Source organism: Lampris incognitus, chromosome 7 (genome assembly GCF_029633865.1).
Source record: "Lampris incognitus isolate fLamInc1 chromosome 7, fLamInc1.hap2, whole genome shotgun sequence".
Lineage (NCBI taxonomy): Eukaryota > Metazoa > Chordata > Actinopteri > Lampriformes > Lampridae > Lampris > Lampris incognitus.
The window spans coordinates 19,032,200-19,050,732 of record NC_079217.1 but is presented as its reverse complement, the minus strand read 5'-3'; the positions used below and the strand labels follow the sequence as shown (position 1 = coordinate 19,050,732).

Below are 18,533 nucleotides of genomic sequence, written 5' to 3'. Positions count from 1 at the left end.
CGCTAGGAAGCAGGCGGAAGCGCGCGACCGGAAAAGAAGGCGAAAGCACGTCTCCCAAACAACGCGAGACCAGACCCAAAGGCACACATGGGAACAATCACAAACAAATCAAACCATGTGTCACCCAACAACCAACGAACAAACAACGTACAAACCAACCATGGAATCAACCATTAATATGAAATGTAAATAACTATATATAAACTGTATATCAACCAAGCATCAATGAAATGTATCAATGAACTGTATGCACCATTATGGCTACATTTACACCGTGGAAAGAAACTGATTTTATATCTGGTTGTTTTGGGGTACAGTGCTCTGTAGCGCCAACAAGAGGGGAGGAGTTGGAACAGGTTGTGACCAGGGTGTGATGGGTCTGCAGTATTGTTGCCTGCCTGCCTGTCTCCCGAGTCTGGAGGTGTTAAAGTCCTGAATGGAGGGCAGGTTGGCACTAGTGATTTTCTCTGAAGACTGAACTGTCCGTTGTAGTCTGTCCCCGTCCTGTTTGGCGGCCGAACCAAACCAGACAGTGATGGATGTGCAGAGGGCAGACTGGATTATTGCAGTGTAGAACTGAATCAGCAGTTCCTGAGGCAGGTTGAATTTCCTGAGCTGGCAGAGAAAGTACATCCTCTGCTGTGTGTCTGCTTCATGTCTGCGCATAGGCCTTAAAAACACAAAATACACGTGTGTATCTTGATTATTGGTCATTTAATTAATAATTAAACTGTACTTACATCGTAGGCAGTTTCCGGGCTTTTTGCCGTGTAGTCTCGGCACTTTGCCAGCTAGCCAACTCTTCTCTGTGGATTTTGCTACACAGTAGTACGTGTGTCTATATTTACACGTGTGCAAATTTTTTTAAGATTATTTTTTTGCCATTTTTCACCTCTGTTGGATAGCGACGGTAGAGAGAGACAGGAAAGGCAGGGGATGGCATGCAGCTAAGGGCCCGGAGCTGGATTCGAATCCAGGCTGCTGCGGTGGGGACTCAGCCTTATGTGGTAGACGCTCTACCGGGTGAGCCACCGGGGCACCCCCTCACATTGCACCTTTTTGAACATACCGTATACCGTAGACTCAGTGCTCGAGACCTTTGATATGATAGTGGCGAGATAAAGAGGGGTCGTGTGTGCGGGCCCTAAACTGTTACGGGCCCCAATGCAGCCGCAGTACCTGCTTATAAGGTAATGTCACCTCTGTGTTAGACCAATGTCATTTATGATGGCAGCAAAAGAAAACTTCTGGGACACCTTAATTAACTTAGTGTATTTTTTTTATTTACATTTTATATTTTTACAAAAACAACTCTTTTTTTATAATAATAACGGGACTAAGAAGTCAGACACTAGGCAAGATTCGGAACAACCATTTACTCTTTAGTACAGAGTGGCGATACAGTCTCAGTTTTTAACAGCCAACTGCAGAATTTGATCAAGTTAAAACACTCAACACTACAAATGCCTGTTTGCCATATACAATGTGCAGGTTGCATTACTATCTGGGATGTTTTGAACAATTTTTGAAACTACAGTTTAAATACAGTATCAGTAAGACACGAAATACAACATCTGTTTTAAAGCAGGTTGCAATCAAGTAACCTACAGTATAAAGAATATGCAATATAGTATATGTGTGTATGTGTGTATGTGTATATATATATATATATATATATATATATATATAATACACACACATTGCAGACAGTCACAAAGTGAAGACTACCAAGGCCCCCACAGTCCCAATCTAAGTTGTTCTATTCACATTGACCAAGAATATCTAAATATGGCATACCCATGAAACAGCAACCATATTACAAAAAAAATCACCAAAAAATATATATATGTAGATAAGAAGAGCTACTGTTTTGTTTTTTTTACTTTTTCCTACTTTGAAATAAATCATATGGACTGGAAAATGTATACAACATCAAGTATACATTGAAAAGGCATGTACTATAAGATGTAAAACATTGCACATAAAAAGAAGTGCATACGCAAAGGAGGGAAAAAATACATGCTGATCAACAGAAAAAGGACTTTTAATTCATATAAAAAGGCTTTAACAAATAAGGCTTTGACTTGACGTACTGTGACATGGCAGCCAAATGAAGACACCAAGCAGAACATGCTCTCCAATTCACAGAACTACATGAACATGCAACTTTTGAAATGAACAAAAACAGAATCGAATTGTATCAGTTGTTGGATATAGAAGCACTGTTCCTTAATTCACAGATCAAATTGGGTTCTTTCCTCTTTTCTTCAGCTTAAGTCATTTATGAATAAAAACAAAATTATACATTCTTTTTTTAATTCACTTTCCCAAAGACAAAATATCGAGTTAAAACATTTAATACCGGTCCATTTATTGCACACAATTGATTCACAAAAATATTTTGGGCACTTTTTTGTTTCAACAAACAGCAGCATTTCATTATAAAAAAGTTGTTTGAACACAGACACACAGTGAACATAACAGATGAAGAGCATACAACACACAAATGGAGAATAGAAAATGTTTTCTAAAGTTTTGACATTGTGCAACTTTAGTTAAATAGGTCCGTTTAATAAGGCTAGCCTCTTAAATGCACAACATCGTACAGTGTTTTAAGGGGCAAAAGAAGCACAAACCCCTTTGCTAAATAGCACGGACCACAAAGAATGATTATCTCTTTCTATTACTTTGTGCAATTGCTGATTGCCATGTCAACTCCCCTGTGAGTTAGAGGACATTTGGTCCACAAGAAAAAAAGAAGCTTGATTTGTACCCAGGTAGGAGGGTGAATGGCACAACTTTTGATAGTGACTGATAAGATGGCACAGGATGACATAAGCTCTCATTCAGAAAAAGGGTTTTTTTTTCCTCCTACAAATCAGGTATTGGGATACTGTAATGCTAATTCTTTTATCACAGCATTATTATATTTTTAATCTTAGAGATTACAATCATTTTCATCCCGTTTTTTTTTAAGGTCTTCGATCTTGCTGTGATGGTGATGTTTTTAGGGAGCACGACAAGGATGAAGATTTCATTGAACATAAAGTAATAAATATCAGTAGCATTCAGCTCATTAGCATGGGTATCATTATCCTCTCATAATACAGGATCGAGAACGCCCTAGTACACAGTAACAGAATTGGGTGCAGAATCATATTGACGCTGCTGTTAAAATAATATAAACCAATAATGAGTTCACCCACAGCATTTACATTAAGGCAAGTGCACACAAATGGGTACCTAGTTTCCTCATCTGCTTTGACATTATATTACCTAATACTTGTGATTTATATGCGATCAGACCCAATACACGGCAGTCACAAGTATCTGCAGTGATATTGGGTGTCTGACTTCCCCTACAGTACGCTTTTCGGTTCCATCTCGAATGTCTGACATTTTCTAATTCTAGAAAAAGACAGAAAACCCAGAACTCTGGTGGATAACACCCACTTTTAGGGCAATTAATGTTCGTCATCTAAACCCACAAGGTCATGTGAAGATACATATTTGAAAATATGATCTTTGACATATTTAAGTGAGGCAGCACTTTATGTGACAGCCAACCGATGTCCTATGATCCCTGCAGTGCAGCTCTTGGTAAACTTGGACCAAGCCAGCTCCGATCTGGCAAATAACATCTTTAACACACCTCTGCCTTTAGACAAATGGGTGTCACTTCACATGTAAAATGAAAGGTTGTTAATCAGAGGAAAAAAAAGTTGTTTCTCTAAATTCCTGAAGTTTACTTTTTGAGTTTTGCTTTTTAATTCAAAAGTTGTCATAGGCAACTCAAAAGAAATGTGAAGTAACTAGTCTTGATAAATCCAAAATGTATTGCGCAAATTTCAGGGAATACAATGTCATTGTAATTTCAAGTTTTGAAAACTTCAAATTTTTAAAAATGTATTGTGTTCCTATCAACAAAAAGAAATACACTTACACACAGCTAGCACATCACACTTCACAACACCCCACATACAAAGCATTCATATATTAAACTACAGTACAAGCTCTTGCAAAAAAGTAACACTGAAGTTAACTGTTTGCCTATAGCGATGGCACTGAAGGAATAACACAGTCTCTGTCCATACAAACTAGCATTATAACTATAAATGAAGCAAAGTGTCTTTCCTTTTTCCTCATGTTATCAACGCTTGATTTGTCGCTTTTGGCAAAGTCAAGACCTCTTCTTTCTCTTGATGAAAAGGGAAATCTCAGGCACTTTCCAAAAGTAGGGCAAGGCTTGGGACTTAAATAGAACAGACAGATTTCTAATTGGCTAAGAGATAAATTACTCTGGCTAGGACATAAAGGGGAAGTAGAAGACATCACTCTATGGTAATGGAAGCCAGTTCCTTGGTCTGGGCATTCTGCTGCTGCTGCTGCTCTTCTTCGGACACCTCCGCTGAACTGCCTCCTCTGCCATTGTCCATTTTAGTCTCCTCTGTCAAGGCTGCTGTCTCATTGGCATCCAATTTGAGGGAGATCTGGGGCTCTAGAGGGTCCAAGGGCTCAGGTAACAGGAAACCAGAGGAACTCTCACAATTCTGGGTTGAGGAGGAGACCTGGGAGATGACAGGTAATTGGACTGAAGAGGAGGAGGAGGCAGCGGTGGAGGTAGATGTGCTGTTGGGGTAGACTGGCTGGTGGGGGGGCTCCTCTAGCTCATATTGAACTCCCAGCGCCTCCTCCTCCTCCTGCACCTGGCTCAGGTAGTCGGGCACGAGGAAATCACTGGAAATAAGACACAGAAAGACAAGTGGAGGCAAGAAAACAAGTTAAAAATCATTCACTCAAACATAATTACCAAAAGCCTCTATCTATATAGCCAATAGTATGTCTGAACGATACTATACTGTCTACTTTTCACATTTTTGAAATTCTCTAAGACAAAGAATGGTACACAAAGGTTAGTCATATTATTAGAGCCTGAGTAACAGGCAGTGCATTCACCCCTGATTTAAACACTTAAGACCAGCTAAATGCATGATTTCCAGGGAGTCTATAAATGCTATACTGCAAATATTCTTGATTTAAAGAATTTGAGCAATACTTTCAAGATGGTTGATGGTCAAGACCATGTCTATTTTTCATACTTTGAATAAAGTTTACCTGACACTGTAAAACATGCATTTTTTTTAAACAGCAACTGTTTTATCAAGCCTGTAAAATCTTTTATATCATACAGACATAATTAAATTTCATGTGTGCAGCTTTCAGTATACACTAAAACAAAGATAGCAGAACATCCGAGGAGGGGGGAGTTAGTCTCTATCTCTGTAACTTTGTGTCTAATGACTATTGTAAAGTGGAGATAACAGTCCAGGATAAAAAGTGATGGGTATGTGTGATGAAGACTTCAGCTCAATCTGATAAACTGGTCTGGAAATCAGCGTTAAAAAATACATATCAGCTAACATATATTTTTACATGAAGTCTGAGGGTAGGAGTTAAGTGTTGGACTAAATTACCAGAATATTTTCCACACTGTTATGATCTCAGGCACTATAAAACTCTTGAGGAGTCAATGGGCCATTTGGGCCTGGCCAACCTGTGAGGGGCTTGAGTTGATTAAGAAGTGGAAAAGTCTGGGAAATGAAAGCATGCATCTACTTTATGAATAATTACAGTTCAGAGTTCTGACTTTCACTGGGATGAGGCGGTATTGTTGATAAAAAAGAAGAAAAAAAACCATAAAAAATAAATAAACACTCAGTAAGACATACATTTTAATCAGATAGGGAAAATAACTATATCACAATGATGACTGCTGTGATTTACTGTTACAGTATGAAACAGAATTTTACTTTTTTATTTTATTTTGTTTGTTCAATTTAAGGTGCAATTTTTCTCCTGTGACACCTTTTGTCTGTAATCTTGGGACTGCAAATTGGTTTGGCTAAGGTCTAAATTTAAGTAGATGCACTTAACAGCTGAGTATTACTGTTAGTAGCTTGCCAGCTTTGGGAAACTGGACTGAATTAATTTACTGCACTTGACAAACCACTTCATTCCTCAAACCTCACGGAATGTGTCCTTTACCAGGGGCCGAAACAGATTAGAAGTATTTTCCATCTCCTTTTACGATGGAGCTTAAACAACTCAAACCTGGATGAAACACTCCCCCAAATGCAGTCTATTATCTTAGGTGCACTTGAGTAGGGTATTCAAAGTAATAAGCAGTCATCTCAAAGGCAAACACTGCACAACCAAAGCCTTAAGTGGCGAATGATCAAATGCACCTCATATGAGGTTTAATTTGAGGGGGCATTTTCTAATCCGGGTTGTGATCTGAGTGAATGAGTGGGGTCAATGCCCTGGGACTCCTCACCTGCTCTGGAAGTAGTTTGCTAGTTCGGATGCCTCATGGTTCAGACTCCTCAGGTGTACAATTAAATTGCCAGAGTTGGTGAACATGGCGCCGCACGTTTTGCACTCGTAAATCCGCGGCTTGCGGATTATGTGTCGGGAGACCCTCATGTGGTGCTTATATTCACCGAAGGAAGTGAATGTGGCACTACAAATCTGGCACCGGAAACAGCGTTTACCTTCGTGCTTCAGCCGATGCATCTTTAGGGAGTAGGCCCGTGTAAACTTTTTCCCACAGCGGTCACACTGGAAAGGCTTAATGCCTGAGGGAGGCAGAGAGAACCCATGCTTAACTGATTTAAATATTGGCATCTCAAACATATATCTATTTCATGTTAGTATATGTGAGTCTGTCTGACTGCTGCCATGATATGTATGTTTTCCCCCAAAAATCTTGACTTTTCTGCAAATCCATGTTCCCTAGAATGCCGTGTCTCCCTGACATTACAGGCTCGATCATTCCATCCATCACAAAGCTATCAACAGGCTGTACAGTAGCCCAGTGTATTTGGAGGTTATGTAAATACATGCAGCGGTAAACTATTCTCTAGATAGTTATAGGCTAGGCTACAACTGTTGACATAGCAGATACGTGGGTTATGACTTCATCTCATCAGCTGCTGTGCAGCCTGCCTGTTTAATGATTCAAGTGGGTGTAATTAATAATGTCACTCTGTGAACCTATGACGCACATAAAACATTTGCAAACACAATGTCCAAAGACAGATGTGCTGGTATATGAAAGGGGAGAGCCAGCACGTTGCAGTTACTCCCTGATATAAAAATAACCCGGGACAAACTGTCCAAAAACCTCTTGCAAAAAGAGGCATGTCGTCACCTTCTTAAAATAATGGCCTAAGTCATATTTTCAAGTTTTTCAAAAAACAGAATAAACTGAAACAAATATATATTTCTTAATCATTTCACACAAAAAGGTTATGACAATATATGACTACTGACATACAATTAACGCTTTCTGTCAATTATGTAACATGAGAGGATTAGATTACTTAGGCCAATTTACAAACATGCCGCTGTGACTTCGGCAATTTTAAACCTGACTTAGGCCAACTTACTTCTGGAGTAAGTGACTTAGGCAAAACACTGCACTTCTTTTATTCCCACTACTGTGACAAACCATGGGAAAGGGTCAGCTACAAACAGTTTGAAACGCTAGCGAAGCACACAGAGACTCAGGAGACAGAGGACAGTTTGGCTGTGGGTGGCCCTTTAATTCAATAAAGCAAACTCGAAAGTTACAACTTAAATCACCCTTATCTTTTTGTCAACTGTCGCCACTTCCTGGACAAAATAGGAAATCTACTGATTGTGTTCACCAACAGCCATGTCGGAACATCACAACTGTTGTTACCTGGTGACAGTCAGTGGCATCTGAACTGGATACAAAAATAGCAGTTTGGCCATGGATGGCACTTTAATTCAATAAAGCAAACTCAAAAGTTACAACTTAAATCATTCTAAGCTAAATCAAACAAAATGGCAGGTAAATCAAATGCTGAGGATGCATGTGCCTCTCCTCACTTCTCCCTCCAGCTCTTCTTTGCTGGGTTTTTGTTGTAGCTAACCCATTTCCATTTAAAACAATTTCTCCCCTGAATCTTCATTCTCAGTCATCTTGATTGATGCCTAGTTATGTGGCAAATTGTCGAAGAAGTGATGACACTCGACTGGCATGACATGTTTCATGGACCGAAGGTCCTGGAACTTCCTCTCCGTGATTGGCAGAGCACGTGGAAACATTCTAATCCATGCCATCGGCTCATTTGGCACCTGTACCTTCTGTGGCAATGCTTCCCACACAGAGTTCTCCGAGAAGGATAGCTTGTAATGGACCTTGCCATCACTGCTAAACTGAAGAGCCCGCAAATCATGTACAGTCACATCCCCAGCTTTTTTTGCCTGGTCTTATGCTCAAGAAGTAAGAGCCATTCAACTTCAGGATTTCATCATGCTTGACCACCTTCACATGGTAGGGTGATGGTCTGATTCTTGCAGTCTGGAGTATGATCACGTAGTCTCTCAGGGTGATGATATCCGTAATCATTTTGCGTTCAATGGTACTATGCATGCTGTCACATTCCATTTGTGTGTGACCTGCAACAAGGTACTTCTGTGTTATTAGTACCCCATATTTCCTGGAAAACTCGGAAAATGCATTCGCCACATTTGCATTGTGATTCTGATAACCGCAACCATCACTCCACACTACCATCACCTTGATTTCTCGATGGTCTTTGATCACACCTTCAAAATGGCGATATTGAAGGTGTGCGAATACCTCACTACGGAGGTCGCCCTCTGTCTCGTCCCAAATAAAGCAGTACCCTTCCTTTGATTTCAAGTCGAAGAGGGTGACGTTATGGACCTGCAGTTTCGTTTTGTAATACAGGCAGTTGGCTTGGGTTTTTGGAAGCAGCAGCGCGGCTTGCAAGTTCATTGTCCAAACAGACTTCTCATTGTTTGTCATGGGATTTCTCTTGCCTCATTCTTCTTACTTGTTCACATGTGCATTCGGCCTTACTGATATTCCCATACTTGAATGAACGCAAACATCACACTGATCTTTTCGCGGAATGAATACGGAATACTTTCCTTCATGGAACAAACACATCTGTGAAATGTCGTATCCCAACAGCCCTCACTCCAGCAGTTGCAGCTGACTGTTGATATCCCTGATGTAGTTGAGAGACAGTTGTGCCTGGGTGAAGGAACTTCTTGTCTTTGTAGGTCACTGTGCTTCTGCAGCAGTGCGAATCAACAGTGGGCAGGTCCTTCAACCAGTCCTTAAGGAAATCCGTGATGTCGGTTTCCAGCTTTGCATGCTTGCCACTCTTAGGTCCAGATTTAGTTGGCGGCGCTGCCGCTTGTTGCTCATGGTCAATGGTGTCTTCATTCAGCCAGTGTGTAATGGTTCTTTCAGGGAGACCAAGTGTAGAGGAAAAAAGTACCTTGCACACTTTACAACTCGTTCCATCCTGAAGTTTCAGTTTGTAGGAAAATGATGAATTGCGCCTGGATCCCTCAGCAACTTTCTTTTGCTTTATGGCAACCTTTGCGACCAAAGTGGTGACGTATAACCGACGTTCTTCGCAGGTGTCCATTGACCAAACTTTCTGAAATATCCACTGCCTCTGCTCTTCTGTAACGGATTGGCAGTCTCGAGTTGTGGCTCGTTGACAGAACTTCGAATTGCAGGGAGGAGCCATAGCCTTCGCAGTTATTTCGTTGCCACCTTTGGCCTTGTATGGCATTCCTTTGAGACGTTTCTCCTTGGATCCATTTTGTCTCCATGTTTCTGGACTGAGGTGTTTATGTCGTTTCCTTTTGACCATATTGTTTTCATCAACATCCTCTTCCTTTACATGAGGACCATGCTGTTCTGGAGTTGCTGCCACCATGGCTAGGCTGTCTTCATTTTCAGGGGCAGAGGACTCATCAGAGGACGGGTTATAGTCTGGATCTCGGATATCATCATCATCATCTGTGTCTTCTTCATGGTGTGGACGCGTCTGCTTGGCATCTTCAGCAACACTCTCTTCTTCAATGGGAGTGTTTAAGGTATTGTCTGCTCCATCTGAAACAGGGTCTTGGTCTGTTACATGCTGTTCCATCTCTTTAACGACGGTCTCATTGTCATTGTCATTGGATGAGGCCTGATCGGTGTCGGAATAGTCAAGTGCATCTCCTACCAAAAAGGAAAAACATCTCTTTAACCATTTGAGGCGTACGGTCACAATGTGTGATCATTGTAAAGTAACTCAGTTACTTCTGAAAGAAGCAATTAGTAACTGCAGTAGTAACCAGTACACCAGTAACTGTAGTAGTAACTAGTTACTACCAGTTACTAGTAACTACTAGTCACCAGCAGTAACTTTAACCAGTAACAAGCAACTGTAGTAGTAACCAGTACACCAGCAACTAGTAACTGTAGTAGTAGCAACTAGTAGTAACTAGTCACTACCAGTTACCAGTAACTACTAGTTACCAGCAGTAACTTTAACTACTGTAGCAACTGTAGTAGTAACTAGTACACCAGTAACCAGTAACCAATTACTAATTTTCAGTAACTTGCCAAACACTGCTAGCTTCACAGAGCTAGCTATTTCGTGTCTGTAACCCACTGGGAGGCTTCGTAATTAAACTATAAATTGTGAAAGTAAAAGACTAAATAAATTAGCAACATTTATAGCCTAGCCTACATTATAGTAAACTTTATCACTTACCAATAGGGGAAGGGGACGAGCCCTGAATCATGGAAATAACTTCATTTATCTGGTAGTATTTCTTCCTTCTCGAAGCAGCTGCCATCTTGAAAGCTTGTAAAATGTTTGCCTAAGTCACTTACTCCAGAAAAATTTGGCCTAAGTCAGGTTTAAAATTGCCTAAGTCACACTTTTGACGTAGGCCATTATACTACCAGGGTAGGAACAGCTGATCTTTTCAATAAAGGATGTAGGCAATTTTATCAGAGGTGGCCAGCATCATGAACAGATGACTTATGCAAAAAAAAATAATTTTCCTCAAAAATGACCGGCCATTATTTTAAGAAAGTGACGATGTATTAGAAATAGCACTAAAATCAAGTGCACCTGTATTAATAATATGTAAGAACACTATGTTACAGACATAATGTTTCTATACCACTTCAACTGGAACTATAACGAAACTTGGGTGTGATACACATAGGTATTCTTAATCAACGATCAAATTTAAAATAAAATCCTTTGAATCACTGGTATTTTCTCTTTTGCACCTACCGGAGTGTATAAGCATGTGCTGTTTCAGATTCTGAATGCGTGTGAATCGAACTCCACAGGTGGGACACTGAAAGGGTCTGTCAGGGCCGTTGGAGCCAGGACGGGCTGAGGGGCTGATATAGAGATGGTATGGATACTGAATGCCCTCCAGCCTGAAACAAAAAGACAGAGGACAAATAAATGTCAGGACTTGGAGGAAAATACGATAGTTAACAGTTTGTAATTTAGCACATTTTTTCTTAACCAGACAGTGAAGAAAGAGAGTACTTAGCGCTTTAAACATCAGAGGAATAGCAACCCAAAAAGCTTGCAAGCCTGGAAGAATTAACTAATATTCAAAATACTATTTTTTCCCTCGGCATTCAGATATTTATCCTCCAGATCCATGTCTGTCAAATGGCTGGAATTCCATTAATCTTTATGTACTTACTTTGATTTATATGTAGTTCTAGTTAAGCACCTAGTAAGCTTTTATATAAAGTTCATTTTGTTTGCTTTGACTACTGTGTAGCTTTCCTACATCAAATAATGGTGCATTGTGCTTTCCTGTGCTGACTTAGCGATCATTACTTTCATCATCTGACTGCAAGTCTTAGCAAGTAATATTACCTTTCGTCATCTTCTGCATGTCCTCCAGCATTAGATGTGTTTTGTATCGACGGCAAGCCCTCAGACACTCCCTCATCCATCGACCCTGTCGAAGGGAAGGCAGAGACATTGTACTCATGTAACAGCTGTTTGTCTCAATTTAATGATGACAAAGCACAGCCTAAAGCAGAACTATGTCTGAGGTCTCAACAACTGAGCGAAGAGCTCAAAAACTTTTTCTAATGAGTAATTCATCAAGCTATTGCATATTTCAAGGTGGAATGGAGCATAACTTTAAAAACCCAACCTATAGAGGAGGACTGTGGACTGATCAGCAGCTCCTCCTGCACCTGTTCACTCCCTGGCACTGTCTGCTGGTCGCTCAATGAGCTCTGGGATGCGCTGACCTGCTGAGAGGATGTCTCTTGCACCTCCTCATCACTGAGCCGTTCGACCTTCACCCTGACATCCTCTTCTTCTGCTGGCACTGGTGAGGACACTGCCTTGGAGCTTTCACATGTGAGGAAGTCACTGAGCCGCCGGCCGACCACCACATCTGAGGTTCCTGGCGCGGCCTGCTCCAGGCAACGAGGGCTTTCAGAGAGCTTGGGCTTGTCCGAGTGGAACCTCCTGTCAATGCCAAAGGGGAAGGTCCAGGGGAAGGCTAGTGAGGATTCCACAGGCTGGGCCGTGCTGTCAGAGAATGAAGGGGATGGGTTTGGAACCTGTGGTGATGTGGAAACCATCTGTGTAGGGCATTTGAGTGGGCTCTCAGGTGATGCCATCGTCACAAAAGTCTTGCGTTTACGTCGTGATTCACGGCATATAGGAACATTTCTCTCCATCACACTGCAGTCAGATGACACAGGTGAAAGGCTGCCATCTAAGGGCGTCAGAACACAATTTGATGTGGCGCTCTCTGGCGCTGATTCGTGTACTTTATCTGCTGTAATGTTATTGTTGCTGCTGCTGTTGCTACCTGGACTCCATAAAATACTGGACTTCATGAACTCTGAACAAGTACTCGCCACAGCAAACATCTGCATGTAACTTGCAGCTGCCAGGACATCAATAATGTTCTCTGTGCTGATGGAGAGGGTTGAAGTATAGGCATATTCCAAGAGAGGGGTGAAGCCACTAACTGTCACATGATGAAGGTCCAATACAAATTTGTCTTCCTCCTCTGGCCGGCCCACCAGTTTGGAGCGGAAGAAGTCACTGCAGCAAGCCAAGACCACCTTGTGGGCTAGAAAGAGCTTGTCCTGGACACGGATAGTGACATCACATAGGTGGCCTTCGTTGCGCAGTGCATTAAGCTTCTCCAGCATCTCCTGGCTGTGGGAAGTCGAACTGTGGGTGAAGGTTTTGACCCCCATGTCAGAGTCAGCAGTTCTGCCAGTGATGTGGAATTATTTCCTCCTACAGAAAGTTAAACAGAGAAAGGATTACATTTACATTGTCATTTATGAAATACTACTGTGTCAAACTACAAACATTTTCGAACACTGAAGAGTGATATCATAGCTAAGCGTGCATCAAGTCATGTCAAGTACAATTAATATACACGTGTAACAGAGGCAGATCATCAACAGAGACGCGAGTAATACGTGACTCAAAATTAGCTGGCCAATGACACATATCAGAACCAAAGTCATACTTAGAGACCATCTATGTATTAAAGTAGGCCTGGAAAAACAAAGTTTTTAGGACTTTCTTGAATGAAACAAGCAAGTTTGCAGCCCTGATGGGAGTTGGGAGTTCATTCCGTCATTTTGGGGCCAGGTAAGAGTAAAGTCTGGACTTAGAGGATAGCCTTTTGAGGTGGGCGTAAACAGCAGCCATCCAGAGGTAGAATGGCTTCAGGCCTGGTACTGAACCATGTATCATCGAGGGTCATGTGTATGCTGGTTTTCAAACTAACTCAACACTACGCTAGCTGATTTTACTGATTAATACACCTTTAACCAGACAGGGGGAGAACTAATTAGTGAAATCAAATTCAAAATGACAGGAAAAGAGAACTGGCGGATTTTGGGTCACAAAATTTATTCCATTAGCTTTTGTTTTGAGTACTTTAGGAAAAAACTTGAAATCGTACGGCACTTTTCAACAAACGATGCTACAAAATGCTTCACAGAAAACAACATGACAACATCCATCCATCCATCCATTATCCAAACCGCTTATCCTGCTCTCAGGGTCACGGGGATGCTGGAGCCTATCCCAGCAGTCATTGGGCGGCAGGCGGGGAGACACCCTGGACAGGCCGCCAGGCCATCACAGGGCATGAATTGAATTGAAAAATGACAACAGAAAAGAAGAAACAAAAAAAGTTAATAATGGGTCATTAAAACAAGAATTATTGGGAGAGGGCAAGTTTATAAAAACTAGATCTAAGCAGAGATTATAAAATTTGCCACCAAGTTAGCTTGTGAAATTTCTTAAATTAACATTTGTGGAAGTGTTACTTTCCCGTGACCTTGAGAGCTGGATAAACGGTTCGGCTAATGGATGGATGGAAGTGTTACTTTATTCTGATGATAATCTTACATAAATCACAGCCCTAAAGATTCTGAATAAAGTTAAGACAACCAGACCAAGAGTAATGATGAGTTAATGATGTCACAAGGGACCCTGAACTGGCCAAATCACTGGTAATCAATAATTTGGGGGGGAGGGCAAAAGTTAACATATCACTTCACAAACTATCAATCCCTCAAAAGGTGCAAATGAAGGAATTAAGCAAGAAGATTAAATGAGCAGATGGTTGCAGGTACACACGAAGGCAGAAGAGAAAAAGCAAAGGGTGTGGGGACTGAGTGAGAGAGGTGGGTGGCGTAGGGCAAGGGGAGGAAAGGTGGGGGTGAAAGCAGGCTAGACAGCAAGGAGGACAAAATGCCAAGTTACGTAACAACAATCAAAGCAGATGCGCAGCGATGCGAGCCAGACTCATGTGGAGGCCAGTGAACTACAGGATGCTGAGCAGCTGTCTGGGAGACATGTGGATTCTCTGAGGCATGAGATTTTCCATCAAACAAAAGCTCAACTAAAGGGGCTCTCGCAGGGAGAGCCTACTCTCCTACATTCAGAGGGAGAACAAGGGAAAGCACTCATGGCGGGTGCTTGCCTAGTTAATACTATATTAAATATTAGGCCTAAAATCAGAAGGTTCAAGAGTTAATGCCTAGTTTCAATTCCACCATGGTGTTCTCTCTCACATAAATAATAATATGCCCATTTTAACTATCATGTGCGCATATGCTTTATTGTGCATGATCTTGAGGAAATGACATTGTGTAAACAAGCATCCTCTGATTCGAATACCACAAGATGAAGAGCAGCGATATTCAAATCCTGCATATATATTGCAATATCTACTAATTCTAAGACAGAAATGTCAAATGGTATTGACGGGTAAACTAAGCATAGAGTTGCTCTTATTTCCATAAATAAGCCTATAACCGGAACTATCTACATACCAACACGAGCACCACGCTATGTAAATAAGTATTGGGTTTGATAGCCTTCCTTGCGTCCTGGCTTTCTCCATTGTGTTTTTGAGGGATTCTAACGGTGGTAAGAGTGTTGAAATCTGTCACAACATTACCACCACTAACAGTGGTTAAAAAAAAAAGATTGTTTATTTTATTGTCCGACGGAAAACAGGGGGCGTGGCCCATAACATTCTACTTTTACCATGTTGAACGTAAACATGGTGAAAGTGACAACACGCTCAAGTCTGTAGAGCGGCCCAACCACATTTGTCCATGAAAGTAAACATACATAGCACACAAATGTGTGTTAGGCCTACGCGACTAACGTTAGCTTTTTGTTCTAACGTTGATTTAAAAGAAGCTTGTGCACAACAATACCATATATGTGCCAACGTTACCGTTATCGCTAGCTAACGCAACCGTCGGGCGCAACGAGAAAGTTGGCGTTAGCTGGCAAAGCTAGCGTTAGCCGACACAACAACCAAACTAGCTAACCCTAGCTAGTCGGTTTCTATAACAACAAAACGGCCTCGTTAAAACGCCGTTATCCGCTTTACCTTAACCAGCCACAGACTGTGCGACATTTACCTTTTAACGACGAGGCCTAATATAGCGGTATGAATCGGGGCCTTGGGTTGAGGAGTCCAACACGGCAGAATGCAAAAAAAACCCCTCTCAACTGGGGCGAGAAGCGAAGCGGCGCTTAAAAGCAAGCTGTGTTTCCAGACGGCGGAGCTTTGCGAGCCGTCACTGTCGCTCACTCACATTCCCTGTGCTCCCTGAGCTGTTTGTTAGCCCGCCTCCGCAAATGAAAATAATCGCTTTACTACTCCATGCCACAACGGCGTAGCATAACACCAGCGTGGTATTTTAAAGTTTTCACGATGCTATATTCATTCCTTTGTACTCCCCGTTGTCCTTCATGCGCTTTATTTATCTCCCACAATGCAACGCGCACGGTTCACTGTACGTTCTTTTTCCCTTTTCTTTTTTCACTGCACGCTGTACTCTCAGCTGGTAGCATCATCTGTATGGAAGCCGCCTGGGTCATAATTCGTCTCATTTTTCCCGCTGTTCGACGTGTTAAAATTGCCAGCCGGCGTTTCAGAGCGCCGTTGCAAACGCCGTTCATAGCTGAGGCGAATCACACACGAGCCAAGTGTGACACAACATCTGATTCGTTCATTGCTGTCTAGGTGAATAATTGAGTTTTGGAGATTTAATCATTTTCAATTTATTATTTACCTGGTTTTAAATCCTCACTTACCAGAGAGTCAGCAATGAGCAGATGAATTCAAATAAGGTTGAATCAGTTCATCTGGATACAACTGTAACGTGCATGGATTAGTAGACACGCTGGCCGCTGGCTCGCGGGTATGACCCTTTAGTCGAGCGGTTAGCGATGTCTCCTGCGGCGCGGGCTATACGGGTTCGCTTCCCGGCCGCGGCAGTTCGTTTGGTTGCGTTGTCTCCCCGAATTCGCTACACAACGTTTATTGGCAGATACGTTTCATCACTCATCTAAGTGACCTCTTCAGTCTAAACTGGCTGCGGGGTATCCCCACTCCTTATAAACAATACAGTTGCATAACGACCGAACAGACGACCAGTTTCATGTGCAAGTATGGGTGTGACCATTAACTAGAGTTTGAATGGCTATGTGTACTATTCACGGATGATTTGGGAACGTTTGCAATCACAGCACTGTAAGATGGCGACAGATAGGCCCCCACCCCCTCGGTTCAGGGATAGTCGTTCCCTCTTAACATAGACGGCCTCTTTGACTCCCTGTTCAAACCAGCGTTCCTCTCTATCAAAAATTTATACATCCTCATCCTTGAAAGAGTGGCCACTGGCCTGTACATGGGTGAAGACTGCGGAGTCCTGGCCTGGCGTGTTGGCCCTTCTGTGTTGTTCCATTCTCTGTCGCCATCTTACAATGCTGTGATTGCACATTCCCAAATCCTCTGAATAGTACACATTGCCTTTGAAACTCTAGTTAATGGTCTCGTCCATATTTGCATATGAAACTGGTCGTTGGTTTCGGTCGTTTATGCAACTGTATTGTTTATTAGGAGTGGTGATACCTGCAGTCAGTTTAGACTGAAGAGGTCACTTAGATGAGTAATGAAACGTATCTGTCAATAAACGTATTCAGATGAACTGATTCAACCTTCTTTGATTTTCTTACCTGGATTATTGAGCATGCATAAAGACATAGACGAATTCGCATGTCCCCAGCAGTCATCATGGTTACGTCACTACAGTAATCGCACTGTAGCTTAGAATGCGCATCATGTCAAGAGTATTTCTTGCAAGTGCACTTCAGATCATCAAGAGGAAGTGATAGGAGATTCAAACAACAAAAGTAGCTAGACAATGCCACGTATCCGTGTAAAATATATATCATGGTCAAAGAATGCTATCAAGTCAAGTGCAGGTGGTAGAAGAGTAAAATTCTAATATCAGACACCAGCAATACTGGTATCTAATGAGTGGCTCAATAGTAATAGTAGACACCAGTAATAATTTCTATTAGCAGGACATGTCACAAATCAGTTTGAGTTATACTTGGGAGCTATGCGTGCTTGCAGTATCTTCAAAACCAAGAGTTTGGGAGTCAATTCTGAAGCCAAATAGACATGTATGCATTGCCCTTGTTGAAAAAAGAGGCGTTCAAATGTAGGCCCTCAATGGTCTCCAGATAGTTTCTGAGAGTGACCCTAATGATAATCCACTGCTGGCCACAAAACGCAGGGGAAATCAGCCCAGTGGTTTGGTAAAAATTTCATCAAACAAAGAATGCAACAAAGAAATAGTTCTAACTATTATAATAACCACTGTATAAGGCATTTATAGTATTTATGTGGTTTTGGAAGGGCAAGGATGATGTAACAAAAACAACATTTTTGTAAAAGAAGAATGAGTGAAATAAATCAATGTATTGTCTTGAATGTTTATTTGACCATTTTATCAAAGACATAAAATTTCAAAGACAGCAGCATTTGAAATATTAATAACATGTCCAAGGTAAAAACTTTACAAAAATAAATACTGTAGCTTAAAAGGAAGCTGTAGAAATAAAATAGTATGGTCCTTCACTGAAGGGATATAGGTCTAATGCTTCTTCTCTTTTGTTGTATAACATACTGTAAATTAACAACTGGAATGAACAATCAAATATACATACAAGCATTTGGAAACAAAAAAAGACCATTTGCATATCTGAGTTAACAGCAAAGGTCTGAAAAAGAATAAAATTAATTATGCTCCAAACACACAGATAGATAGTATGTTTACT

General features: G+C 41.4%; 1 protein-coding gene across 1 annotated transcript; it reads right to left on the bottom strand.

The window, feature by feature from the left end:
• Positions 1 to 1,267: 1,267 nt before the first annotated feature.
• Positions 1,268 to 13,128, bottom strand: zbtb44 (zinc finger and BTB domain containing 44). The gene is made up of 5 exons (XM_056283539.1): positions 12,046 to 13,128; positions 11,760 to 11,844; positions 11,151 to 11,302; positions 6,335 to 6,635; positions 1,268 to 4,737 (listed from the first exon to the last, which is right to left on the bottom strand). The coding sequence occupies exons 1-5, from the start codon at positions 13,112 to 13,114 to the stop codon at positions 4,332 to 4,334; spliced, it is 2,013 nt and encodes a 670-aa protein (XP_056139514.1). The 5' UTR covers positions 13,115 to 13,128; the 3' UTR covers positions 1,268 to 4,331.
• Positions 13,129 to 18,533: the final 5,405 nt, after the last annotated feature.